We start from the raw sequence: 27,365 nt of genomic DNA on the forward strand, positions 1-27,365 counted from the left end.
TGTCAGAATAAGTTATGTTCGTTTCCCACCAATATGTTGCGTGTTTGTTTCGGAAGCCTCTTTTCGCTTCTTATGTATTGTTTTTTCTTCCGTGCTTTTCATGTGTACTCGTGGTGTTATGGAGGTTGTTCTCCTTTCTAATAAAATCGTGCATCATCCGGCATTGGAAAAATATCATACTAGTACTCTGAAAAATTACAAAAAATTCGGTCAACTATTTGCACAATCGGTCACCACATTTAATAATGTTTCTGAACAATTATTGTTTCATCGGGCGACTGTCGGACCATAAGATGCGACACTACGCTAAATAGTACGGACCGAATATTACCTGGCGGACTGCCCTCTCCCCAAAATGCGGCTTGTCCGTTGTTACGATGTTCGGACATCGAAACCTTCTTTCAATATTTTCGGACGTCCGAACCACTGTTATTTTCGGACGTCGGAACCCCTACAAAAAAATGTTACACCTGGGGGAGGCTGCCTATCGCCAATTCAATTGGCGAAACCTCCTATCGCCGTATCAATCGGCGAAATCATACTAGGCCGTCTACAGGGCCTCTACAGGATGGCTATAGTCGTCCCAACAACGGCGATACCTCCTTCCGCCGGTTCATCCGGCGATAAGAGCTTACCGCCGTTTAAACCGGCAGTAGGTTCGATGGGCCGTGGCCCAGCCCACAAACCGCCGATTCATATGGCGGTAGCCCGTTACCGCCGAATCAACCGGCGGTGGGATGACAAATTTGCAAAAAAAAATTAAGTATATATTTTTGATAAATCGAAAAAATAATATAAAAATAAAAAAAATTCCGCGGACTGCACTTCGGCTAGCAGTGTGCACTTTGCAGATCTGATTTTTTTTTTTAACCGGACAACGGGTGCGCCCACGGGCGTGAAAAAACAGCTCACGTGGCACGTATGATTTTGCTACAGCTCATGTCCGCACACTTGCCATCTACGCTGCAACCTCTGTGGTCTCGCTCCAAGCTTCGGATAAAATTGTCCGGCGCCGGCGTGTCGCGTCGAGTTTGACTCTTTGTTCGCCTTCCATCTCTCTCGGCTCGTGGCCGTCCAAGGATCAAGAAGAATGAGCATGAGGCTGGGGGGACCGCCCTGCTGCTGCTTCGGCTTCGCCCAGCTGCAGCCCGCCGCCGTCAGGCTCCGGGTGCCTGTGCCTCCTGCTCGCGCCGCGGACACCTCCGCCTCCCAGTCCCCGGCGCGCCTGAGGGCGGTGCTGGATCAGGTGGACGAGGCGCTAAGGAAGGGGAACGACGAGGCAGCGCTCTCCCTCGTGCGCGGCTCGCAGGGGGAGGACGGCGGGCTCGGGTGCTTTGGCGCCGCGAGGCAGGTTTGTGTTGTATTGTGTCCTCTTGTCCTGACTCCTGACCCATTCTTCAATCTTGCTTTATATAGTGATTTATTCTTGAGATTAGTGGCAGTCATACTTCGGCTTAACCTGCGTGCTGTTGTTTGAGCATTTTCACGCGGCAAAGGTTAGTTCAGGGACCAGCTTCAGATGCTAGAAGCCTAGAACCATCAGCTGTTAGAGCACAGATATTGTTGGGATCTGGGAAAATAAGAAACTGCCCCATGGTACCTTAGTCTTGGCTATAGAATTGAGAAAGGAAAGAGAAAACGCAGTGATGGTTAAATAACGGGAATCAGTGTCTTGATTTCGTTGTAGTTGCTACTTGTGCAATTGCCATAAGCAGCTCTTCCTGCCATAGCTGATGGAACAGCATGCCATGGGCCATTTCGACCAGTATGTTAAAGATTTAATAGAAAAAAATTCTAGAAATGTCTTTCGCAGGAACCTGTGTGTATAATGTGTCCATCTGCTTCTCTATGAGATTTCTGTACATAGTTCTAAGTGGTAATATCACTTTTGCCCCTATAACTGAAGGGGAAGAAATTGAAGATTTACCTTTTTCATTTTTTGTGTTATATCATGTTAACTGTATCTTATTTACTAAAACCTGTACTAGGTACCTCAAAGACTTTATAAATTGGATGAGCTTAAACTAAATGGAATTGATACTTCTGCGTTCCTATCGCCTGTGGATCTGACATTGGGATCAATTGAAAGAAACCTCCAAATTGCTGCAGTTCTCGGAGGGCTTTCGATATCAGCTGCATTAGAGCTTTCACAACTCCAAATCCTGTTCCTCGTACTAGGTCTACTATCTTTGTGGTCTGTGGACTTTGTGAGTAATCTGCCACTTTCTTTCAAATAAAATTATCATCTGACTTCATGAAAGATATAGGTCTGCATTACTGTTCTTAACTAATCAAATTATATTCTACTCCAGTATAATTCAGAATTTTCTATCATATATATCCTATAGTTTCCTTGCATATATTGATGTGGCTAGTGCCTGAATAACTTTGGAACTAGTTGGATCCAGATTTGGTTCAAAAAGTTCTGTGTGCATAGAGCCATAGATCCATTATACTTCTATTATCTGGTTGCAATTGTGATTATAAAGATCTTTCCTATTAAATACATACTTCCATGCTGTGTTTCTGCAGATCTCAATAGAAATCCTTATTATTGATTTCTTCAGAAAATGTTGACTCACATATCATTCTGACAAGATATAGTTCTGTTTTATTTTTCGATTTTTCCAGCTATGTGCTTCTTTGCTTCGATTCTACAAATCCATATTGCAGAACTTGTTCATTCTTCGAGCTAATTATACTTGTAGTTCGGACATTGATCCATTTAATCCCTGCATCTTTACAACCACCGAGATAATTATCATATAAGTTTTTTATATTATTTATATAAACAATGATCTTTCAATGAGCCTCTCTGTCTTGAGCTTACCCAACTACAGCTTTCTAGGTATATTTCGGTGGAGGGGTGAGAAACTTGGTTCTTGACACAATTGGTCACTATCTTAGCCAGAAGTATCACAACAGAGTTATACAGGTGACTCAACACTCCGTACTGTTTTGTCAGGCTTGGGGTTTGAATACAGTCTTGCAAGTTGTTTTGACTTGATAAACAGAAAACTTTCAAGACACTCAAATTGGTAACTTATAGATTGAAGGGAAAATGATCCTAACATTCATGGGCATCATATCTTTGTAGCTGTGCAACTACAATTATTTTAATAATAGTAAATGTTGTTCTTAATCACTGTCAGCTGTGTTGCTTGATATCTGAACAGTCCTGTGACATGCAACTTTTCTTTTCTGCATGGTCAAAGTGGCATAACTGTACGTATTATGGACTTAGGATTTGGCAGGACGTTGAAGGGATCTTGGATGATAGTTGACAACCTTTGTCAGCCTTTTTTAGGGCTTGCTACCCATGGACCTGTAGAAAGGTAGAGGGAATAGGGAAACACCACACACCCTATGCGTGGGGGGGGGGGGTGACCTCTCATGATATCAGAGAACTGATATTGTGACGGCACATGAAGAACACGAACTTCGCCGAGAGCCACCTTCTCACGAACAAAGTGGATGTCGATCTCAATGTGCTTGGTACGGCGATGGTGGACCGGGTTGGCAGTCATGTAGACGGCGCTGACATTGTTGCAGGAGACCACGGTAGCCACCTTCAGCGGGACATGGAGTTCCTGAAGGAGTTGGCGCAGCCAGCAACATTCGGCGACCACATGAGCGACAACCCGGTACTTGGCCTCCGCACTAGACTGGGACACCGTGGTTTGCCGTTTGGACGACCAAGACACCAAGCTGTCTCCGAGGAAGACGCAAAAGCCTGATGTGGAGCAGCGGGAGTCGGGGCAGCCTGCCCAGTCAGCGTCGGAGTAGGCGACCAGCTTGTCAACCGGCCCAGTGCCGATGTGGAGGCCGGCTGACAAGGAGCCCTTCACATAGCGAAGGATGCGCTTGATCAGCGCAAGGTGAGGCTCCCGAGGGTCATGCATAAACAGACAAACTTGTTGTACTGCATATGCGAGATCCGGACGTGTTAGGGTCAGGTACTGGAGAGCGCCGGCGAGGCTGCGGTACTCAGAGGGGTTGGCGACAGGTGGGCCCTCTATGGCCGAGACATTGGCGCGAGTGTCAACAGGTGTCGATGCCGAGTGACACTCGGCCATGCCTGCCCGCTGGAGAAGGTCCAGCGCATACTGGCGCTGGCTGAGGAACAGCCCGTCGGAGGAGCGCGAGACGAAGATCCCGAGGAAGTGGTGCAACTCGCCGAGGTCCGTCATGGTGAACTCAGAGTAAAGATGAGCTGTGATTCGTCGGAGCAGGTCCGACGAGGAAGCCGTGAGGATGATGTCATCGACGTACAGCGCCTCCCTCCTGGAGGACAAAGAGGGAGGTGTCGGTGGCCGAGGTGACGAAGCCCAGCTGACGAAGGTAAGTGGCGAATCGCTGGTACCACGCCCGTGGAGCCTGCTTCAGACAATATAAAGAGCGTTGTAACAAGCAAACATGGTTAGGGTGAGCAGGGTCGACAAAGCCAGGAGGCTGCTGACTGTAGATGATCTCCTCCAGGCGTCCGTGAAGGAAAGCATTCTTCACGTCAAACTGGTGTATCGGCCAGTGTCGTGAAGTAGCGATGCTGAAGACGACCCGGATCGTGGCAGGCTTGACGACGGGGCTAAACGTCTCGCCGTAGTTGACGACGTGACGCTGGGTGAAGCCGCGAACAACCCAGGGAGCCTTGTGACGGGAAAGGGTGCCATCGGAGTGGAATTTATGTTTATAAATCCACTTTCCCGTCACAATATTGTCACCAGGAGGCTTGAGAATGAGCCGCCAAGTGTCGTTGTCGACGAGTGCCTGATACTCCTCAGCCATGGCTGCCCGCCACTGTGGATCCGCCAGGGCAGTCCTGTAGTTCCCCAGGATCGGGGAGATGGCAGTGGCGGCGAGAGCCATCTGAGCCGTAGGTGCCGGAGGCGGTGGTGGTGGGGGGAAGCCGTAGCGCTCAACAGGCCGCAGGGAGCCTGTCTGAGACCATGTCACAGGCCGGCTGACAGGAGCCGGCGGAGGAGGCGGCGGTGGAGGAACCGCTACAGGAGGCGCAGCTGCTGGATAGGCGGCAGCGGGTGTAGGTGCCGGTGGAGCTGCAGGAGCGGGAGCCGCAGGTGCCCTCGGGGCCTGACGCCGAGTGTACACCCGGAGTGGAGGGGTGGCGACCGGAGCTGGGGGAGGGCCGGCCGGAGCCGCATCCGGTACGAGGCCGACAACCGGCCCAACCTGGAGGACAGCAGGGTCCTCGGGGAGCTTCTCCAGGTGAGCACCAGGGCGCGGTTGCTCTACGTCGACAAGTGACGGAGCGACCGCAGATGGAACCGCTGTTGCAGTGCGAGGCACCGGCACGGCATGACCTGAAAGAAGAAAATCCAAAGAGCTCGGAAGCGCACTGGATGGGTCAGCACTGAACGGAAAGTAGGTCTCGTCAAACACGACATGGCGAGAGATGATGATCCGCCGAGTGGTGAGGTCGAAGCCCAACGCCGTGAAGAACGAAGCCCACTTGGAGTAGTTGGCGCTCTTCATGTCCAGGGTCACGGGAACGTGAGCCTTGACGTTGACGGTGGTGTAGGGGTGGACGATGATGGCCTGTGTTGGTGCGGCAGGAAGCACAGACGAGGAGGCGTCCGTTCCGGCGGTGCCGGAGGAGGAACTCATGGCGGCGGCACTGGATCAGATCGATCCAAGAGCGGCAACCTGCTGGTGGACGCGGCGCGAGGGGATCGCGTGCTTGCATGGGAGGGGGTTCTGCGCCCTAGGTCAAGGCGCACAGAGGAGGGGGGCTGCGCCCTAGGTCAGGGGCGCAGGGAAGGGGGAGGGGCGGTGCCAGGTGGTGGCGCCCTAGGGCAGAAGGGTGGGGCGCAAGGGGGAAACCCTAGCGCAAGGAGGGAGCGGAAGCGGAAGGCCGATCGTTGCCTTCTCTGGATACCATGTAGAAAGGTAGAGGGAATAGAGAAACACCGCATACCCTATGCGGGGGATGACCTCTCATTATATAGCCAATGTGGCTTGCAATACAAGAAGATGTGCATGCGCAATATGGGCCGCCCAATATGGGCCTACACGCCCAATACATTCTATCAGGACCCTAACAGATGGTTGTCTAAATTTGGCAGATGTGCTGTTTTTAGAGGATACCTCTTTAGGATGGGATACTTTTTCTTTTCGGTCCAGTTTGATCATTCCTTCTTTACAGTTTCTGAGAATCTAGTCTTTTTTTCTTACGCTCAGTTTGGTAATTCCTGCTTTACAAATTCTGAGGAAAGGTCTTTTCTTAGTTTTAATACTGTTTGGGTCCCAAAATTAAATTTGGGAAATATGAACTGAAAAGGAAACAAAGTTCAAGCAGAATGCCACAAAAAAATGTTTTAAACAAGGCTATTGGGTTTTCCAACTTTTGAACAGAGAGCAAAATACAAATCTTCATTATCCTTTTTCCATACCCAGTGCTTTTATCTGAATGTATACAAGTTCATATCATGTACAGCATGAAGCTGGTCACTTTCTGGTAGCATATTTGCTAGGGGTGCTTCCAAAAGGATACACAATTACAAGCTTGGATACACTTAGCAAACAAGGATCACTCAACGTTCAAGCTGGAACGGCTTTTGTGGATTACGAGTTCCTTGAGGAGGTTAGTTCTATTAACTTTTGAAGAAAAAAAAATTATCTTCAAATTTTTGGACTATTCCAAAACACCTCCCAGTGTTTTCCATCTGAATGTTGAACTAGCCCATATATTGAGTCAATGAAAACTTGACAAGTTGGTTAGGCATCTCAAATGCTTAGACTTCTTTTAATCTGCAAACATGTCCGCACCCCCTTTTCTTCTAAATCATGCATTAAACCCCAATTACAGTAATACCTTCGGAATGATGGGGAAGAAGGTGCATAACTACTTTGTCCAGTCAAGTCTTCTGGAACATCCACTAAGGTGAAGAAAGTAGATGAGATTATTTGCATCAGTTGAACAATTGTTCAATACTTGGCTGGCGAATTGCCGCCAGTAGTTTCGCGCTGGAAAAATACAAACACCTAGTCTTACCAATTATAATAATTGTGTGACACGTTGGACCTGTTATATTTTGGAAATGCATAGTTAATAACTTATTCATTTGTCTGGTTAAGTTACTGTTGTGTATCTTTTATAAAAATATGAGAAGAGCGAAGTGTTGTATAATTCCTAGTCTAATGTTTATCCCTTTTCTTTCAGATTAATACAGGCAAGCTATCTGCCACGGTGAGGGTTCCTGAAACCTTTTTTTTCTCGAACGCGCAGGAGAACTGCACATCATTATATTAAGAAGAAGAAAAGGGGTAGGGGTTTTATCCCCCGGGTGTTACAGATACAAAGGGGTTGTAACCCCCCTAGTAACAAACGAGCCGACTCTCTCTTAAACAAGAAAAAGGAAAAGGAAAGACCAGACCAGGGCCAACCACTAACTGTCACTAGGCACCAGGGCGAGGAGGTAGGAAACTCCTCTAGCCCCTGCTATAGACCATAGATGCAGATCTTCAAGGTGGTCGCAATGATGCTGGTGATACTGGGCGAAGCACCATCAAAAACACAGCAATTGCGGTGATTCCACAAGTTCCAGGCTCCCAAAATGATGATGGAGTTCAAGCCCTTTTGAACTTGACCAGCCACCCTTTCACTTGCGTTGGCCCACCAATCCTCAAAAGATTCTTCATCAAGGCCTGGAGCCAACACTTGTTGGCCAAATTTCTGCAGCATGGTGAACCACATCTGGCGGACAAAGACACATGAGACCAGGAGATGATCAATTGTTTCCTGAGTTTGGTCACAAAGTGGACAGGTAGCAGGATGTGGTAGCCCTTTTCTTGCCAGCTGGTCTGTTGTCCAACATCTATCGCGTGCTACTGTCCACATAAAAAACTTACATTTTCCAGGTGCCCAACTCTTCCAGATTCTCTCCCAGGGCTTAAACTGAACAGCTCCAATGAATAGAGCTTTATAAGCAGATCTTGTGGTGTACTGGCCACAGGTGGAGAGTTGCCAAACATGGGAATCTTCTACATCTTGCTGCAGCACCACTGTTGAAAGTAACTCCCACAAATGAATATATCCAATCAGAACAGTTACTGTGAGTGCTCCTCTTATATCAGATACCCACTTTCTATTGTCTAGAGCATCAGACACCTTCCTCTTCCTTGCTTTGACAGCCACTGCACCAAACAAATTAGGGAAGGACTGTTTGTCTGTTTAAGGCTTTGGCGACCTAGCCACCTATCAGACCAAAAATAGGTATTCTTGCCATTTCCAACTTCTGAAATGATGGCAGTTGCAAAGAAACTTTTAACCTGTGGTGGAGCTTGGACAGGAAGGAAAGCCCAAGCTTTTTCAGGTTCAGCTTTCTCAAGCCATAACCATCTTAACCGCAGGGTCCATCCCAAATTCTGGAGGTTGGAAATCCCTAGCCCCCCCCCCCCCCCCCCCCCCCAAATCTGGTGGTTGTGTGACTTTAGGCCAGACAATTAAGCAATGTACACCCCTTACATCTTTTCTCCCTTTCCACAAGAAGCCCCTTCTGATTTTATCAATGGCTTGCAATGACCCAGATGGAAGATCAAGGGCAAGCAGCAGATACACCACCATGGAAGTGAGTACAGCTTGGACTAAAATACTTCTACCAGCTTTGGTGAGCAGATCAGCCTTCCAGCTAGGCAACTTGTCAGCAAATTTTTCAATGATGGGCTGAACCTGAGCCTTGGTAAGTTTGTGCGGTGAAAGCGGCACTATTTTCAAGGGAATTCAGTTATCTGACAGGGAAGATGTGCCTGCACAAGAGTTCTATGTTCCTCCAAACAATGGATGGGTGAAACAGTACTCTTCTGCACATTTGTTTTAAGACCAGAGGCTTCTCCAAAGAGCTGTAAGATGTCTAGAGTGATGCTGATGTCACTGACTGAAGGCTGAAGGAAAATGACAACTTCATCTGCATACAGGGAGAAGCGGTGCTGTAGATTTCTTCTGGCAAGAGGTTGTAAAAGACCTTCCTCTGAAGCCCTTCTTACCAGATAATACAATACATCCATGACTAGAATGAACAACATTGGGGACAGCGGGTCACCTTGTCTAAGTCCACGCCAATGCACAATTTTTTTCGCACGGTGAACCATTAAGCAGAACCTGTGTGGAGGAGGTGGCCAGAAGACCACTAATGACATCACGCCAAATAGGACCGAAACCCATATTTTGTAATACTTCCAGCAAGAAGGCCAAGAAACAGTGTCAAAAGCCTTGGTGATGTCGAGCTTTAGCAGAAGTCGTGCCTGCTTTTGTTGGTGCAGAAACTTTGTTGTATGTTGTACTAGCATGAAATTATCAAGGATGAACCTTTAATGAGTTCCTGAAACCTTTGTTTCATATAAAACAGGTAGAACACACTGTAGTATGTCATTCACGATGGTCCATGATCCTGTATCAAATCTCAATCAGTATAAGAGCTACAAAAGTCAATATATGCTGTTGAAAAATCGGTCAATATATGCTGATGAAAAACCATCATTGAAGTTCGAATAGGAAAAAGATTCATGAAAGTTAGTGGTAAACTATTAACAAGAACTACAAGATGGTAAAATGGAACCAGCACTACTAAAATTGGTGCATATAACTTAAATCTGAGTTTCTAGCATGGTGATCCTTAATTTCTTTCACAAGGCTACCATCGATATCTAGTGTTTGTGTTAAATTTCATTGCCATTCACTGTTTGTGATGTCACCGGAATTATTTCTTCTGGCAGATGTTGAACAAGTTCTCGTGCATAGCACTAGCTGGAGTTGCAACAGAGTACCTACTGTATGGAGTCGCTGAAGGAGGATTAGCTGACATCAACAAGGTCTGTACTGTAAGCATGAATTACTTATATTGGATTTGGTAGACATCATATCTCAACTTTTTCCCTGTTTGGTGTCCCATTTCCCCTATTCACAGCTTGATGGATTGATCAAGAGTTTGGGTTTCACCCAGAAGAAAGCTGATTCACAGGTAAGATGGGCTGTGCTGAACACTGTTCTCCTGCTGCGTTGCCATGAAAGAGCTAGATCGCAGCTTGCAGAAGCAATGTCTTCTGGGAAATCAGTAGGCACTTGCATCGAAGTCATAGAAGGGAATATAAACACGGATGATATTTGATGTGGATTTCATTAATTCAATAGTGCATACTAGTATTCCTGGCCTCTATGAGCCATCCATTATGTCAATGGCATATAGGTTCAGCCCAACTTTCTCAACTACAAAATCAAGGATAATAAGGAATTTATTCAGCGTATAGTGTTTCTTGGTATGCATTCAGATTATAGTGATAGAATTCAAAGGCATGAATTTGTTTTCAGCCTCTTGCTCATTGCTGTACATTTGTTGCTTGTGAATACGATTGTGATTCAGATCAAATTGGTTCACGCTGTGCTTGTATATGTATGGTGATTTTTTTTTTAACTTCTGCAATTTTCATTTGCAACTCACAAAATGTTGTAAAATCAGTATAGTAGTCAGGATTCATGACCTAAAAACAAAAATAAAGGTTACGAATATGAAGAAACTTTTTTAAAAAATAAAGCTAAAGATATATAGCATAAAATTTACAAAAACATGACATGCCAAAATCAAGGTATTTCCGTCCACGATTTCTGAGGTGCATCAGTATCTTGTTGTTGCGCCTTTCTCCAACAGCCAACAAATTTTAATCTGTGACCATATACTCACATGCAAAGTTCACTGCTCGAACAGTTCCTGCAGCTGTGACTCCAGTTGCTCAATGCTATACCTCGCAGACTTTTGCTTCTTCTCCTAGTAATTCTCCATATGCATTCGGTACTCTGGGATAACCTTCTGAAATATTGCCTCCCGCACCTTATGTCGGATCAGAGGATCAGTAACTTTCCAAGTCTTTTGCTCCCGGTAGACCATCTCGAAAGATGAAGTGAACTTGTCAAGCAACTGATGGGGCCACAAGATCTCCGGGACCTGGGTCCGTCTTTGGAAACAAGACATAACTGGTGTCCATGAAGCATCCACATACCCTGTAATGAACTCGTTGAGTTGGTCATGGCGCTGCAACAACCACCCTTCTCCTAGGATTAGTGCCAAATCATTATCCACCTTCACTTCCTGAAGCATGAAGTGCACATTGTTCAGAAGGAACATCTGTTGCTGCCCTTGGAGTTGCAAACCTCTAGAGTTCATATCCAACATGAACTCCAAAGATGAGATCAGCTGCACAACCAGTTCAGAGAATGCTTTCTGATCACCCTTTAACATTAGATAGGCTGTGGAGTGTGGTCTTGTGCTGAACTAGCATTCGCATGTGATCCATGATGTGCCTTGTAGAACGATGGACACCAGTGTCATAGATGTCCAGACACTGGGATCTCACCATATCAACAGATAGTTTGACAAACATGTCCGACAACCTGTGGATGAGCCCTCCACCCTCTGCGAGAATGAACTCTTTGACCTGACAACAACGCTAATATTGTTGGCATGCCATAATTCAGTGCCTGGTACATCATCACCACATTTAACATTTTGGATAGATCAGGCTTAAGTGTTGAGGTATCTTTGTAGGCTGGATCAATTGATGCGCCCTGAATGCAGATAGAACTAGCTGCTTTAAGCAACTTCATGACAATGTGCTTTGCAATTGCTAAGAAATAATCCTCTTTGAGCCTATTGAAGTAACCAAGTTCCTGTCCATTCAACTGTCTTTGCATCTCACCGAGAAAACCAACAATGATGTGCATCACAGTCGTCCAGATCTTCAACAGAATCTCTTTGGATTCTTCCTTATGATCGCCCATAATGTTATTGATGTCAATGGTTTCAACGTAACTGGGGCAAGTACAATCATATGATTAGTCTGATACTGAAGGAAGTGCAGTATTAGTAAAGTATCTAAGAGAAAACGATTTGAGGAATGTTTTCTATGAAACATACACCCTTTTTGCCGCAATTCGACTAATATTCTTCTAGAAATACATGGAAAATCGTGAACAGAAAAAAAATGTCTAGAGCATGGCGATGATGATTGTACTATGTGCTGAATGCATACGGTCAACCTGGTAATGGTTCGGTGTAAAACTGGGTTTGCTAGTTTGGTTTCTTATTTAGGCCTGCATGGTTTGGGTGAAAATAGGTTGGAAAGTTTAATGGATTGGTCTGGTTTGGGATAGCAGCCATAATGGATTGGTTTGCTTCTGGAATCAGTTTTAGATTTTCTAGTTGCAAACAATTGCACACCATGGTTTAGCTAATGGGCTTGATCCAGTGGAAATGCTTGGCCTCAACATCACCGCCTTGCTCGCATGCAGACATGCAGTGCAGCGTGGCACACGATCGCATGAGCCAGGTCGGCGGTGGGTGCGCGATGAGGCTACATACCTACGGAGCGCGACAAAATGGCAGACCCACCAGGCTGCACTCGGATGGATTTGTGGAATGATTGGAAACCACGGTGAAAATCGGTTGAAACCGTTTGGGGAAGAACAGTCTGGTTTAGTTTGAGCCTTGAGAAATTTATGAGTTGGATCAGTTTGGTTTTAAGAGGTGGACCAGCAGGGTGGGTTGGATCAAATCGCTGGTTTTTTATGGAATGGTCTGGTGTGGGTATGGTTCAGTTTTTGGCCCATTAGCAGCATACCTGGCAAGTTGAGCAGAGTGTCTATCGATTGCTTTTCGGAGCGTGTTCATACCCGCCCTCGATCATGACGCCTGCAATGTCGCTGAGGATGGACAACAACTTGCGGTCGATAAAATCCACGCGTGAGAACGCCTTATCACTTCGTACTGACATGTCCTCAGAACCGAGAGGTAGCCATTGAAGCCAGGGGCGGGCCTAGGATTTGGAATGTTGGTATTCAAAACTTCAATTAGTGCAAAAAAAATTTAACAGCCCGACATACATATTAGTAGCGCATAATTAAATACCAACCACAAATTGTTCATAATTTCAATCATGTGCTCTACTTCTCACCTTGGTTGATTGATTCACACTTGGCTTGCCTCGGTCGACTGGCGTGCACCTGTGCGCGGTGGCGCCGTGGCGGACCGCGGACCGGCTGCCCCCCAGGCCTGATTGCCCCCTGCCCCTGGGCCCTCGGCCACTGCCCGCTGCGGCAGGCAGCAGCGCGTTGCGCGGGGCGCGCGGAGCCGCGCAGGCGCAGTGGCGCGGCCGCCGGGCGCCGGCCGGCCTGCCTGCGCACAGCAGGGCGCGCGGAGGCAGCCCCTGGCCCCTACCCTTGCGGTTGCGGCGATCGGTCGGGCGCTGCGCTGCTACCTGCTGCCCCACGCCCTGCGGATCTGCGCGCGCAAGTCCCGGGGGCGGCCGGCGGTGAGGCAGCACCAGGCGGGCGGCGGCGGCGACCGGCAGGGCACCGTCAGGGGCTCGGGGTGTCGCACAGGCCTGGCAGCGCGGGGTTCCAGAGGTGGGGAGAGTGTGAGGGCTGGGCGGGCGCTGGGCCGTTGGGGGGAGGGGGGCTAATTACACATTTTGGGCCATGCGGGGGTGCGTGGGCCGCCAGTGGGGGAAAGGTAGTTGGGCTGTTGGGGTTTTTTGGCCCAAAATAGAGATGAGTAGTCTAGTTTTGTTGTATTTTCCATTTCTTTGAGTTATATACATAGTATACACTAAATGTATAAAATTTTTGTTTAAAAATAATTAGTATTCAACTGAATACCATTGAATTCAATGGGCCCCGCCCTTGATTGAAGCCGGCACCATTTGAGCTGCTACTACTACTAGTGCCAATGAAGGAACCTGAGGAGCTCGGCCGTGAGGCTGCCGAGTCGGAGCTAGAACCGCCGCTGCTGCTGCTTCGCCTGACGGACTCCCAGATGGACGCAGGCGAGATGCTAAGGTGATCTCTCACCACGTCAAGCCTCCAGATATTGAGATTACAGAACTCCATGGCGAGGGCAGACATGGCAATGTCGTGAGGCCTGATGCATGGTGGTTGATCGCTGCTAGGCCAACCAATGGTCCCCACAAAAAGGAAATTATACTTCTTCATTTGATTACAAATGATTGAATCTTTAAAAAAAGCTAGCAAATTGAACCAAAAAATATGTTAAGAATTTTTCATCATTATTTTGATAGATCATAAAATATAATAAATAAACACATACAAAAAATATAGAATAGGTAATAATAAGAAATTGGACATATTCTTTTAACATACATTGTGATGGCTACTAAAACTTGCAAATCTTAAATTAAGTTTCCATTTGTGTGTGGAAAGAAAAAAAACAAACTGATTTAGGGGTGAATTGAACCAAATTACATAATTTATGGAGCAAATTGAACCAAAATAGTTAAATGTTATAAGGACTTTGGCCGGGAGTAATTTGAACTTCTCCCATAATTTATAAAAAGTCAACAAGAAAATAACGAACCAATATTCTTGTAAAAATTGTTGTACCAATAAACCATATAAAAAAGTTCAATCGCCAAAATATTAGAATCAAGAAAATTATAAAAAATAAATCACCAAATTTGGTAAATACTCCCTCCGTCCCATAAAGACTATTTATTTAGTCTCTAAAATTTGTCCTACAAAAATTGTTCATTTAGATTGTAACGAGCTTCATCTAATTAAAGCAATATCAAGTATAAAAAACTATTACGCAGAGAAAGGTACGATGCCAATTACATATTAAAATATGTAAGTACATTTTAATTTTCTATTTCCAGTGCATCTGCATCTATATATTAAAAATTTTGGGAACAAATGAACCAATAATGTGTCTGAAATTTTGTAAATGTGGAGCAAGACAGCAAGTACTGTACTAGAGAATTCGATTCCCCTCCGTTTCACAACCAAATTTATGTAAGTTGGGATCAACATGCGAAGCGAATCGATGGTCAGACTCGGACGACAGAATCAGTACTAACCTGCTGGATGATGGTACCGAGGAACCGGTGAAGAACGGAGCCATGGCGCCCCCTCCATGTACACGGCCTTGCCCCTGCTCGTCGCCGAGGGAGACTGCGGCAAGCCACCCGCCGGGGACGCAGGCGTCCCCCCAGAGAGACTCGTCAGGGTCTTGTTCCAGGGGAGAAAAGCTTGGTCCAGTGATCGGTTTGCTTCGTCGTCGTCGCCCGTCGGTCCGGGTTAAGGTCGCCGTCGGAGTGATTGCGCTGGAAGGACAGACAGCCTCCATGGACGCGGCCCTCGGTCGCCGTCGGAGTGATTGCGCTGGAAGGATAGCCTCCATGTACGCGGCCCTCCTGATCGCCGATAGAAATCGCAGCTAGCCACCCGGTGAGAACGCAAGCGTCCCCCCGGAGAGACTCATCGGCTGCTCGGTTGCGAGTCTTGGAATGGTGGAGCGGACGGCCGCCGCCTGCCGGCCGCATCCTAGTGGCAATCTTGACATGTCCATGGTCAAGCTCCTACCAAGCTTGCTATCCTTGTCTTGTTTTTTTTTTTTTGAAGGATATCCTTGTCTTGTTACTTTCACACAAATTGGAAGATGACCATCTGTGGTCTATCGATCTGTGTGCAGACCCTCGTCATTACGCTACGCGCTGGGGCAGGTTTGCCTGTGCACTGTCCAGTTGACGCCAATCACAAGCTGGTCAATATGTGGAAGCACATGCTTCGATTATGTTAGGCCGTGTTTAGTTCCCTGTGCTGTAAACGCAAAAAAAAATTTGTAAAAGAATCTTACCAATTTGAAATACTAAATGAAGTCTATTTACAAATTTTTTTGCATAGATGGGTTGTAAATCGCGAGACGAATATAATGATGCTAATTAATTCATGATTAATTAATATTTAGAGGATGGTTACTGTAGCATCACTGTTGCAAATCATGGATTAAGTAGTCTCATTAGATTCGTCTCGCGATTTATAGCCCATCCATGTAAAAAGTTTTGTAAATAGACTTCATTTAGTACTTCAAATTAGTAAGATTCTTTCGTAAAATTTTGCGTTTTTGCGTTTACGGGTGGGAACTAAACAGGACCTTGTATACTGTATATCAACCCATCGTACCATCCTTCAATATGTACTATCAATTTAACAAAAAAAATATTGATGATAAAGTATGCAGGTATCTATCATGATGCCAGCTTTTAGATAGAACAAAAGACTTATGCAACTATAATATTCATTGCATTATTTGTGAAAACCGAAAACTGAAGTTACTTTGTGAATAGTAGGCGCAACCATTACTATTCATTGCATTATTTCTCTTCTTTCATTTAAGTAAGTTTTTATTTTAAGTTAAAACTTAGCATTAGATGACATATGCTTTAGCCATCTATAATATTAGTCTGCCTTTTTGGCAGCGTATCAAGTGCAAACTGGGGTCCTGTGCAACCAATGGAAACCTTTAATCTGATCCACTAGATGCTAATCGGGTGGTTAACGATGGAGATTGTGTAATTTTGCATATGAACGCCTGCCCCTCCGTCTGGTAATCACTAGTTTTTGCAAATCAGCCCCCTAATCTGCTGGCTTCGTCCGTCCGCCCTAGCAGCGACGGGTCTCCCAGCGCCGCCTCTCCCTGTCGATCTCCCGGTGACTGGCTGCCAGATGCAAGTCAGTGTCTCCCCGAGTCGCCGTGCTGCGCAGCCGCGCCGCTGCCCTTTCGCCGGGCCGCCATGACAGAACGGCACACGCCCATGCAGTTGCCTCTGGGACTGACCGGGGACACCGGTGGCGGTAGCAAGCACGGCCAGCAGGCGACGCACCAGCAGCCGCCGGACTTTGGCCAAGCCGAGTGCCTGACCGTGGGTGCCAAGGAGTCTGCGCAGGACGAGCCTGCTGTACTTTTCATTTCTACATCAGAACTATATATGTTGCTTTGAACAATTTACAGACCAGAGCACCCTTTCTGGGCGTGTCCATGGATGCTGACACCCTTTCTTCAGAAGTGGAAATTACCGCAGAAAGAAGTACTGCACTGCTTCACTCATACAAAAATTTACTGTGTTCCAGTGCTTCAATTGCTCATGACTGTAATTTGAGTTAACAACTTCTTGCTTCTCAGCCTGTTAGTCTGAATTGCTATTCTAACATGAAATCCCTGTTCTTTGTGTAGATTAGTGGGTATCTTACCTAATAGGATAATACAGCCACTTGCAGATTTCTTTGCAGATTTATAGGATTAAGGAGTAAAAAGGTGGGCAAAGGTCAGAGTTCAAGTAGACCGGCATCAGATTTCTTTGCAGATTTATAGGCGCCATGCTCCCAAAGCAGAAGCTGTGCGTTGTACTCTTTTTGCAGTACTATACGTGAGTGCGAGTAGGCAACTTTGATTGCTCTGAACTTAAGGTAAAATGCTACCTTTCTTTCTTCGTCTTAGAGCTAATTCTCCTTTATTGCTTCACTTGTTTAATTAAGATATGCTTAACCCCTCTTGTCTGCATGAGTAACGGGAGCGTAGGAAAAAACCCGTTCGCCCTCTGGAAACCTTTTGAGCCTTTTACCGGGGTTGAGAAGATGGGAATCACCCATTGTCCTAAGTGCTAGTAGGAGGGTTGTAGCGCTGCTGGACAATGTGGTTGTTTTGGGTCGTGAGTGAGTGTTAGAACGTTAAGGCGTGCTCACGATGTGAGGAGACGTCATGTTGCATTCATATTTCGCAAGTATGCACTCATACATTTGTAATATTGTTGGAATATAATTGTGACAATTTTCTCACCCTTTTGTTCCCAAAACCACCCCCACTTGCTCATATGAAGTTCATCTTTTTATTCTCTCATGTGTGTACCCAATCACCATCAAGAAAATATTTAGATAGCTCTCCACACCACATCATGCCCTCTGTATGAAAAACTAACCTCTACTTTCTTATATGTGCACAAAATGCTACCGAAGAAACCCTAGACATATCCTACCACGCCACTATTGGCGCTCCTTAAGTACCCATTTTATTATACAATTAGGAGAGGTTTTGGTAAATTCTTCGGGATGATTCATGTACTAACCCGCCACTTGGCACCTAAACTTGACCGTTTTCGATTTTGTCCTGGATTTTGGAGCATGTTGTGTTTTGGCAGGAAATTGGACATTTTCGGAGATGTTTTGACGCATGGTCATAACTGGGCTAAGATGAGGAATAAGGAGAAGAGGCCGCACGCGAAAAATGGGACCGAAAGGGGCCAGAAAGGGCCCAGGACGGCCGGCTTGGGGCCCTCTGAGCCGGCCGGCCCCGCCCATTCCGGGGCCCAATCAATCTCAGTTTTCTTCAGCACAAAGTATGCGTCAACCTTAATCTGTGTTTTACCAAAACCGCCGACCAGAACCGCCTATATATACCCCGAAGCCACCGTCAAAGAGGGGAATCGCAGAAGAGGGCATTGAGAGGATCCAGAAAAGAGCATCCAGAGATACATTCGAGTTAGACACAAGAGAAAGGCGACACCGGAGGCCTCATCGTCTCTCGGCGCCACTGCAAGTTGGAGGACAGCAAGGGATCCATCTCTTGCCGGAGATTTCACCACCATGATCGACTACGCTTCGCTTAGCTTCATGGGGTAAAGTCCTCGTTTGTTCATGGGGTTGTAAGGAGATCTTGAGTTGTAATTGCCGAATCCTTTATGAGATTGATCTATCACGATTCTTGTTGATGATGCTTTGATGCTTAATAGTTCGCGACTTGGCTTTGGGTTTGCTTTGCTCTTGCATGGTTTACTTAGATTACATCAACTATCGTGTTCTTGTTGATTCATTACCGATTATCCTCGTGTAGTGACAGTATGCGGGAGGGAAATGTTTTGATCTTGGAACACATCTTTGGTAGATTAGATCCGTTCTTCGTTGCTTGGCGATTACATCTCTAGTGACCCTAGACCCTATGGACAAATGCTCTTCATATCTTGTGCACACATCTATCATTGCTCACTAGTCTAGATTAGATTAGATTGGTTAGATTAGATCTATTTCACACTCAATCACTCAATATAGATCTTTTACCAACGTCATTAGCGCTTAGTTAAGCATAGTAATACACTTGTTCCGTGGATTGATAAACCTTGGGGGAATACTCTAAGGGAAAAGCTACACGATCCGTGCGCTTGCGGTACATAAATTGGCGCTTTAAGAAGCGTCAACAAGCTTTTCTGGCGCCGTTGCCGGGGAACAAGCGATTTTGCTACATTTAACTTTGTATTAATTTTGTTGGTTACTAACACCTAACATTTTCCCTAGAAAATTTTTGTTTTGATTGTCTAGATGGCCCATCTCATTCAACACGTGGAGGAAGGAGAAAAATCACTAAGGTATTATGCAAGCCCGCGATCGGAGGACTTCGACATGCAAAAATCAGATTCGGTGTTGCGAGCCACCGAGTACGAGATCAAGCCTCAAATCATCAAGATGGCGGTGGCAAACCCCTTTAGAGGAGATGAGGTGGACAACCCATATAGACATATCAAGTGATTCACAATGCTATGCAACACGGTACAACAAGACGGAGTTCCGCTAGCTTGGTTTAGATGGAATCTTTTCCCATACTCACTTGCGGAAGAAGCGAGAAGATGGTTTGCACTTTCATCCTTCGAGGTAAAAGGAAATTGGGATGACTTGATGAAGAAATTTTGTGAGCGGTTCTTTTCGTTAAGCAAGGTTCAACATATTCGGAAGCAAGTGATCAACTTCGCGCAAGGAGAAAAAGAAGGGATAGATCAAGCATGGGATAGATTCAATGGATTGATTGAACAAGGACCGAAGCTCGGATTTTCCGGTGAAGTACTCTTGCATACTTTTTATTTTTCCCTAACCCCCGAGTGCATGCAATTTGTTCAAATGTGTGCAGGAGGAGATCTCATGGAGAAAACACTCACGGAAGCCGCCCAACTCCTACAAAAAATCAACAAGGGTGCGGCCATGCGAAGAGATTGGGAAAAACAATGTTCGGCAAGCTCCGAGGAAGAATCTCAAGTGAGGGTGCTTGCTGGAATTTTCAGAAAAAAGGCATCGGAAGTGAGGGAAGAACAACCGAAGCATGGAAAAGTCATAGAGACAAACCACGATGAAGAAGCATCGATCCGGAGTGCAACGAAAGACGACCCGGAAAAGAAAGGAAGAACCATGGGCACCGCCAAATCGCTAAGGGAATTCGAGCAAATGGATTGGATACCAATTGACTTTGGAAGAATGTTCGACAAAGCAAGACCGCATCCAAATCAACGAGGAATGGCGAAGATGATAGTGGAAAACTTCCCGCCGGATAATCACACGGGATATACATTTGGCAAGGAATCGGCCGGTGATATTATTCGGAAACTTTTTGAAGAAAAAGAATAAGAGATTGACTTGGACGAAGTGCTGGAGGTCAAAAAGATCATGGGAGTGAAATCGGAATCATCACCTTACGTGCACATAGCCCAAGTATATGCGATTGGAAGCGATCAAGGCGAAGGTAATCCATTACTCACACCTCGTGTTGATTGTGCATGATAGACGGAACAAAATGTTGCAATATTTTATGTGACGTTGGCGCCCATGTTAGTGTGATGAGTTTCAAGGTTTATGATGAGCTTTTTAATGAAACATCAAACCTTGATGCCACAATCATTAAATTGATCATGGGAGATGATAGATTAATTAAACCGCTAGGAGTGCTTAGAAATCTAAATGTTGCCATAGCGGGTAAAAAATTCCTACCGACTTTTTTGTGATTAACGCTAGTGATGATAAGCATGAAGGCATAATCCTTGGAAAACCCTTTCTCAAATTAGTAAATGATGTTCTAGATGTTGGAAAAGGGATTGTCACTTTTGATCTAGATGGAGAGAAGCGCATATTTGAATTTCATTCAAAACCGTCTTTTGCTTCGCCTCTACCTCTTGATAACGAAGAGGTAGAGAGCATTCGTTCCATTGATTCTTTCAGGGATCCTCTCCAACGCGCTTTGGAGAATGGAGACGCTCAAGATGATCAAGACGGAGAACTAGTGGAAATAATGGAAGAGTTGAAGCCGCAACATGGGAATTTGGAGGAAGAAAAATTTGAAGACATTGGAAAGTTAGATCAAGAAGATGATGGTGCGCCCGATGTTGAGATGAAGCCACTCCCCCAAGGGATTGAAATATGAATTTTTGGGAGATGGCAAGACTTTTTCGGTGATTATTAGCGATGAATTGAGCCCGGAAGAGACGGAGAAGTTGCTGAATTTATTGAAGAAGCACAAAAAGGTGATCGGGTACTCGATTAACGACTTGAAAGGTATTAGCCCCGCTTTTTGCACACATCGTATACAACTCGAGGATCAATACAAGTCGGTCGTAGAGCATCAAAGAAGGTTGAGCCATGCTATGCGTGATGTTGTGAAGAAGGAGGTTATCAAATTGTTGAATGCCGGAATAATATACCCCGTGCCACATAGTGAATGGGTAAGCCCCGTGCATTGCGTTCCGAAGAAAGGAGGACTCACGGTTGTGAAAAATGAGAAGGAGCAATTGATACCACAAAGAACCATCACGGGATGGAGGATGTGCATCGATTATAGAAAATTGAATAAGGCAACAAGGAAGGATCATTTTCCACTACCATTCATCGACGAGATGCTAGAAAGGTTGGCAAAACATTCACACTTTTGTTACCTTGATGGATACTCGGGATTCTTCCAAATACCTATTCATCCGGATGACCAACATAAGACCACGTTTACTTGCCCGTATGGAACTTTTGCATATCGGAGGATGCCTTTTGGATTGTGCAATGCGCCAGCTTCTTTTCAAAGGTGCATGATGGCTATATTTTCAGAGTTCATAGAAGAGATTATGGAGGTATTCATGGATGATTTCTCGGTGCATGGTACTAGTTTTGAAAATTGTTTGGCAAATTTGGAGAAAGTTCTTAAAAGATGTGGAGAGGTGGATCTTGTGCTTAATTGGGAGAAGTGTCATTTCATGGTGAAAGAAGGAATTGTCCTCGGTCATGTTATCTCCGAGAGAGGGATAGAGGTGGACAGAGCAAAAATAGAAACCGTGGAGAAATTGCCACCACCCACGGACATCAAATTTTTGAGGAGCTTCCTCGGTCATGCCGGAGTCTATAGGAGGTTCATAAAGGATTTTTCAAAAATCACCAAGCCATTGACACAACTTCTCCAAAAAGATGTGGAGTACATTTTTGATAGTGATTGTCTTCACGCATTTCGAACACTCAAGCAATCCCTCATAAGTGCTCCTATCATGCAACCTCCGGATTGGAATGTACCTTTTGAAATCATGTGTGATGCAAGCGACTACGCCATAGGAGCCGTTCTTGGACAAAGAAAAGAGGGGAAGGTAAATGCTATCTACTACGCAAGCAAGACTCTCAATGAAGCCCAATTTAATTATGCAACAACGGAGAAAGAATTGCTTGCCGTGGTATTCGCCTTCGAAAAATTCAGATCATACATAGTAAATTCAAAGGTGATAGTTTATACCGACCATGCGGCAATCAAGTATCTCTTGTCCAAGAAAGATGCTAAACCACGCTTGATTCAATGGATCCTATTGCTACAAGAATTCGATGTGGAGATAAGGGACAAGAAAGGGGCAGAAAATGTTGTGGCCGACCACCTATCAAGGATGAACCATGGAGATGATGGAAAAGAACCGATCGAGGATCAAATGAGAGATAATCACCTATATAGAATTCTCGACAAAGATAGTTGGATGAATGAAATAATAAGGGCAATAAAAGGGATGCCCTTGGATCACTTGGACAAGAATGCAAGGAAAAGAGTGATCGCGGAAAGAAGAAAATACTATTGGGATCCACCATACTTATATAGATATGGAGAAGATGGAGTCCTAAGAAGATGCATACCGAGGGAGGAACGTGAAGAAGTTCTAAGGAAGTGTCACTCGTCGGGATATAGAGGACATTATGGGCACTTGAGAAGTCAAGCTAAGGTATGGGCTAGTGGATTCTATTGGCCCGAGATGCATGAAGACGTGAAAAGATTTGTTTCGACTTGTCCGGAATGCCAAAGGACGGGGAATATCTCGCAAAGGAATGCCATGCCATTGAACTACAATTTGCAAATAGATCTGTTTGATGTCTGGGGAATTGATTTCATGGGACCATTTGTGAACTCACATGGATTTGAGCATATATTGGTGATGGTGGACTATGTTTCAAAGTGGGTTGAAGCTATGCCATGTCGGAAGGCATCAACGGAAGAGTCCATAAACATGATTAAATCAGTAATCTTCCCTCGATATGGCGTCCCGAGAATCTTGATAAGCGACGGAGGAACACATTTCACGGGAAAAGACTTTGGTAAATGCTTGAAGAAGTTGGGAATTGAACATAGAGTGTCCACGGCTTATCACCCCCAAACAAACGGACAAGCGGAAACTTCGAACAAGCAATTGAAGGACATTTTAAAGAAGACCGTGGTAAAAGGAGGAAAAGATTGGTCGAAGAGACTAGATGATGCACTATGGGCATATCGTACGGCACACAAAACCCCGATTGGTATGACTCCTTATCAATTTATTTATGGAAAAACATGTCACTTGCCGGTTGAGCTAGAGCATAAGGCGTATTGGGCGATGAAGGAGATGAACTTTGATGCGGAAGCCGTCGGAATTAAAAGGAGAATCCAAATAAGCGAATTGGAGGAGTTAAGATTGAAAACATACAATAGTGCATCAATTTACAAAGAAAGGCTGAAGAAGTGGTACGACAAACGATTACAAAACAAGGAATTCAAAGAAGGAGACAAGGTCCTACTCTACAATTCAAGATTCAAACTCTTTGGCAAAGGAAAATTACAAAGCTCTCGGTTATTAGCAAGCTCTTTGTTCGTTGAACTCTTCGTAGAAAGTTTCGGTTGAGATGGAAATGGTTTATGCCATAGCTATGATCAGTTATATATTTTATTACTCTCTTAATCAATTAAAATTGTTTGGGGTTAGGCAAGATTAATTAATTTTGCTAGGTGATAGTTTAGGAAGCTCTTGCTTATGCAATAATTACTTAACCTTAAAGCTTTTAATTGAGCCTTTGCATGATCCTTGTTTATTTAATCGCGTAAGTCTTGCGAGTACCTTTTGTACTCAGGTTGCTTTCTAAACCTAGTTACAGGTGAGTCGGAAGTGGTGTTCGGCCACTTCTACCCCGCCGATCCTGGTGCGGGGGAGGAGTAGGTCATTGAGGCTATGATGGTGTCCTTGAGCAAGACACCATTATCTTAGGTATGTTTTTATCGTAGCCGAACTCTGTGAGAGTATGTAAATACAATAAACTTTAAGTTTTGGTTTAATATGTCTTTCGTGAGCCCAAGGCTTGTAAAGGAAGTTTGAATCCACCTATATCGAACTTGTAATATTAAGTGTGTAAAACTGCTCTTTGTGGATCATCGGCAATGTTCGTTCTTGTACAACGGTACGTGTGCTTAATCCTGGGCATGTGGCAAACACATACCGGGACTACCGGATTTGCGATCGTTTTAGGTGAATTGTGTTGATTAAGTGCCTCTAAGGTGTGGATTAACACGTGGCGTGTCGAGAGACGGACACGTGTTGACTCTCATCTTAATGGATTAATCAATAATTTCCTATTAAACCGAGTGCAAATTGGGCGGTTCTCACATGCCCGTTGTGAGAACCGCCCAATTTGCACTCGGTTTAAGTGAAAATTATTGATTAATCCATTAAGATGAGAGTTAACACGTGTCCGTCTCTCGACACACCACGTGTTAATCCACATCTTAGAGGCACTTAATCAACACAATTCACCTAAAACGACCGCAAATCCGGTAGTCCCGGTACATGTTTGCCACATGCCCAGGATTAAGCACATGTACCGTTATACAAGCACGTACATTGCCGATGATCCACAAAGAGCAGTTTTACACACTTAATATTACAAGTTCAATATAGGTGGGTTTCAAGCTTCACTTACAAGCCTTAGGCTCACGAAAGTCACATTAAACAAAAATTTAAAATTTATTGCATTTACATGCTCTCACGGAGCTCGATTACGATAGAGACATACTAAAATAATGATGCCTTGCTCAAGGACATCATTACTGCCACTACAACCTACTCCTCTCCCGCATTTGGATCAGCGGGGTAGAAGTGGCCGAACACCACTTCCGGCTCACCTACAACTAGGTTTAGAAAGCTACCTAAGTACAAAAGGTACTCGCAAGACTTACGCGATTAAATAAACAAGGATCATGCAATGGTTCAAGTAAAACCTTTGAGGTTAAGTATTTATTGCATAAGCATGAGCTATCTACACTATCACCTATCAAGATTAGTTAAAATTGCCCAAAACCCACATTAACTTTTAGTTAACTGAGAGTATAACATATAACGAGTCACAGAGGTGCCATGAACCATTTCCATCATAACCGAAACTTTCTACGAAGAGTTCAACGGACAAAGAGCTTGCTCATAACCGAGAGCGCGGCAATTCGAATTGATTTAACCTTGCAAGGGTGTACTACTTTACCCACACGATGCGAGGACCATGCGACTCACCCAACCGGCCAGAGTTGGATAAGGGGATACTCGCATCAACCGTTCCCAACACGGCTCGATCATTGAAATCTTCACACCTAGCTTGAGCGTAGAGACTTAGTTTCCACCGGGGACATCTCTAAACTTTCCTACACGTAGGTCCACCCAGGGACACCTCTAAGCCTCTCTGCATAGCCCGTAGCCACGTATCTAGGACTGCACATGTGACTCAAAGAAGGTAATTGGCTTATCCGTACCATTATATTGGATATGTGGTAGCACAGAAAGGTGCTCAAAACCGACGTCATCCACGGATGGTCCTTAAACGATCCAAGCAGACTATGCCCATGTGACTCCATTCACTAGGCCCTACCATTCCGCTCGAACCTCGAGACTACCAGCCCAACCAAACTCCAGCCAAAACAGTGCGATCAAGAATAGCCGGTAAGTGTGGTGCTCCAAACCATTCCTGTCTAGCGAGCAAAATAAGTATTCTAAGCAGGGCTAAGCATCTAGTCAAGTTAAGTAATTAACTGACTAACTAGTGCCAAGAACAAGGATAACAAATCAAGGAAGGATAATGCACGCAGATAGGTACAAGAATGCAATACATACATAATATATGTAACCCACAGTACCCAAGTGAGATAACTAAACTAATCAAATTAGATAGGTACAAGAAATCATGCTTAGCTGCTTGCCTCGGTTAACTTCGGGCTCGACCGCGAACGGGACTCCAGGTTCAGGCTCAACGGGCTCGGTGGGCTCCACGGGTTCGACCTCCGATGGTTCGGTCACTAAAATGCATGAATGCAATGCAACAATTAAGAAATGAAATAAACAACAATCATAAATCATGGAATAAATTGAGCATGCAGAGAACATTACAAGGGACTCATGAAAAATGAATTTGCAGCAAAAGCATTTTCCTATAATTAATCATAAATATACTAATTTTCAGCCACTCTGAACAAGGTAAATCAGAAAAGGCATGCAAAATTAACTACACAAATCGAAGAAAATTGTCATAGATACTAGGCATGAATACAAGGGTAAAAAAACTGGTTTCACCCTTTTATCACTTTCCAGAAAAACGTTCGGCATTAAACCATTTTCAGACAAAGTATAAGAAAACATGCTAAAACTTTAACAAACATCAAGGAAACATGTGAAAAAGTTGCACCACTGAAAACTACACCTCACATGGAGTCTAACAAAATTTATTTTGAAATTTTTAGAGCAATACTCAAATAAATAAGCATTAAACTCACTTTTGCAAGATAAAACAATAGACAAATCTACAGAAAAGTAACATGCAAAACAATATTTTTCCTGAGTAGATATAAGCTATAGGAATCCAACAAAACAAGTTTCATATTGTTTTGAGCTATAAACGAATTTCTATGTATTTTGCAAACTTGCTACTTAAATAAACATGCTTGAAAATGCTAGGGGCACACAGATCCGGCCACACCAGCCAGGCCAGAGGCCGACAGGTGGGCCCCACGGACAGGGGCTCCCCCGGGCAAGGGCTCCCCCGGGCCAGGTCAAGGCAGGCCGGGTGGCCTTGACCCGGGGTGCGCGCGGCCACGGCGTGCACGCGGCGCGACACAGCGGCACGGAGAGGCGGGGCCGGAGTGGGGCAGAGGAGGCGCGTATGGGGTGGAGGGGACGGCGGCGAGCCTCACCGGTGGTGGCGTAGGAGAGGAGCGGCGATGGATGGGCGGCGTGGTGGCATTGGGCGACGGCGGACGGCGAGCTCCGCCGAGAGTCCAGCAGGGAGGGGGAGGAGGCCGGGTGAGGGCCCAAATCGGTCGAGGATGGGGAGGGCTAGGTGGCGCGTGCGCTATATCGGGGAGAACCTCATCGGTGGCGGCAAATCGCGGCGGCGAGGGAGCTCAGACCGCGGCGGCCACAGTGGAGCAGGGTTAGGGTTTGGGGGGGACGAGGAGGATAAGGCC

At 45.3% G+C, this 27,365-nt stretch overlaps 2 protein-coding genes across 5 annotated transcripts; one reads left to right on the forward strand and one right to left on the reverse strand.

Moving 5' to 3' along the window:
- The first annotated feature begins 986 nt into the window (after nucleotides 1-986).
- LOC120673336 lies at nucleotides 987-10,402 on the forward strand. 4 transcript variants are annotated; one of them, XM_039954117.1, is made up of 7 exons: nucleotides 990-1,351; nucleotides 1,989-2,207; nucleotides 2,849-2,935; nucleotides 6,452-6,598; nucleotides 7,178-7,204; nucleotides 9,730-9,825; nucleotides 9,921-10,402. In XM_039954117.1, exons 1-7 carry the CDS (start codon nucleotides 1,091-1,093, stop codon nucleotides 10,119-10,121), a joined length of 1,038 nt encoding a protein of 345 aa, XP_039810051.1. In that variant the 5' UTR covers nucleotides 990-1,090; the 3' UTR covers nucleotides 10,122-10,402. The 4 variants fall into 4 exon arrangements, with proteins under 4 accessions (XP_039810052.1, XP_039810053.1, XP_039810054.1 ...); XM_039954118.1 differs by lacking the exon at nucleotides 7,178-7,204 and having other exon boundaries at nucleotides 987-1,351; XM_039954119.1 differs by lacking the exon at nucleotides 6,452-6,598 and having other exon boundaries at nucleotides 988-1,351.
- Nucleotides 10,403-11,826: 1,424 nt separating this feature from the next.
- LOC120674710 lies at nucleotides 11,827-13,906 on the reverse strand. The gene is made up of 3 exons (XM_039955850.1): nucleotides 13,853-13,906; nucleotides 12,958-13,386; nucleotides 11,827-12,819 (listed from the first exon to the last, which is right to left on the reverse strand). Exons 1-3 carry the CDS (start codon nucleotides 13,904-13,906, stop codon nucleotides 12,646-12,648), a joined length of 657 nt encoding a protein of 218 aa, XP_039811784.1. The 3' UTR covers nucleotides 11,827-12,645.
- Between the last annotated feature and the right edge of the window lie 13,459 nt (nucleotides 13,907-27,365).

This window comes from Panicum virgatum, chromosome 5N (assembly GCF_016808335.1).
Source record: "Panicum virgatum strain AP13 chromosome 5N, P.virgatum_v5, whole genome shotgun sequence".
In the NCBI taxonomy this organism is placed as follows: Eukaryota; Viridiplantae; Streptophyta; class Magnoliopsida; order Poales; family Poaceae; genus Panicum; species Panicum virgatum.

What these genes read in the sequence shown, in the direction of transcription:
- LOC120674710 (XM_039955850.1), bottom strand. Translation starts at nt 13,906, where the DNA reads ATGTCTGCCCTCGCCATGGAGTTCTGTAATCTCAATATCTGGAGGCTT. An exon ending in ATATCTGGAGGCTTGACGTG is followed by an intron (nt 13,387 to 13,852) that starts GTGAGAGATCAC and finishes CCGCGCTGCCAG; the next exon opens with GCCTGTGCGACACCCCGAGC. An exon ending in GTGTGAATCAATCAACCAAG is followed by an intron (nt 12,820 to 12,957) that starts GTGAGAAGTAGA and finishes TCCAAATCCTAG; the next exon opens with GCCCGCCCCTGGCTTCAATG.
- LOC120673336 (XM_039954117.1), top strand. Translation starts at nt 1,091, where the DNA reads ATGAGCATGAGGCTGGGGGGACCGCCCTGCTGCTGCTTCGGCTTCGCC. An exon ending in ATCACAACAGAGTTATACAG is followed by an intron (nt 2,936 to 6,451) that starts GTGACTCAACAC and finishes TATCATGTACAG; the next exon opens with CATGAAGCTGGTCACTTTCT. An exon ending in ATTACGAGTTCCTTGAGGAG is followed by an intron (nt 6,599 to 7,177) that starts GTTAGTTCTATT and finishes CTTTTCTTTCAG; the next exon opens with ATTAATACAGGCAAGCTATC.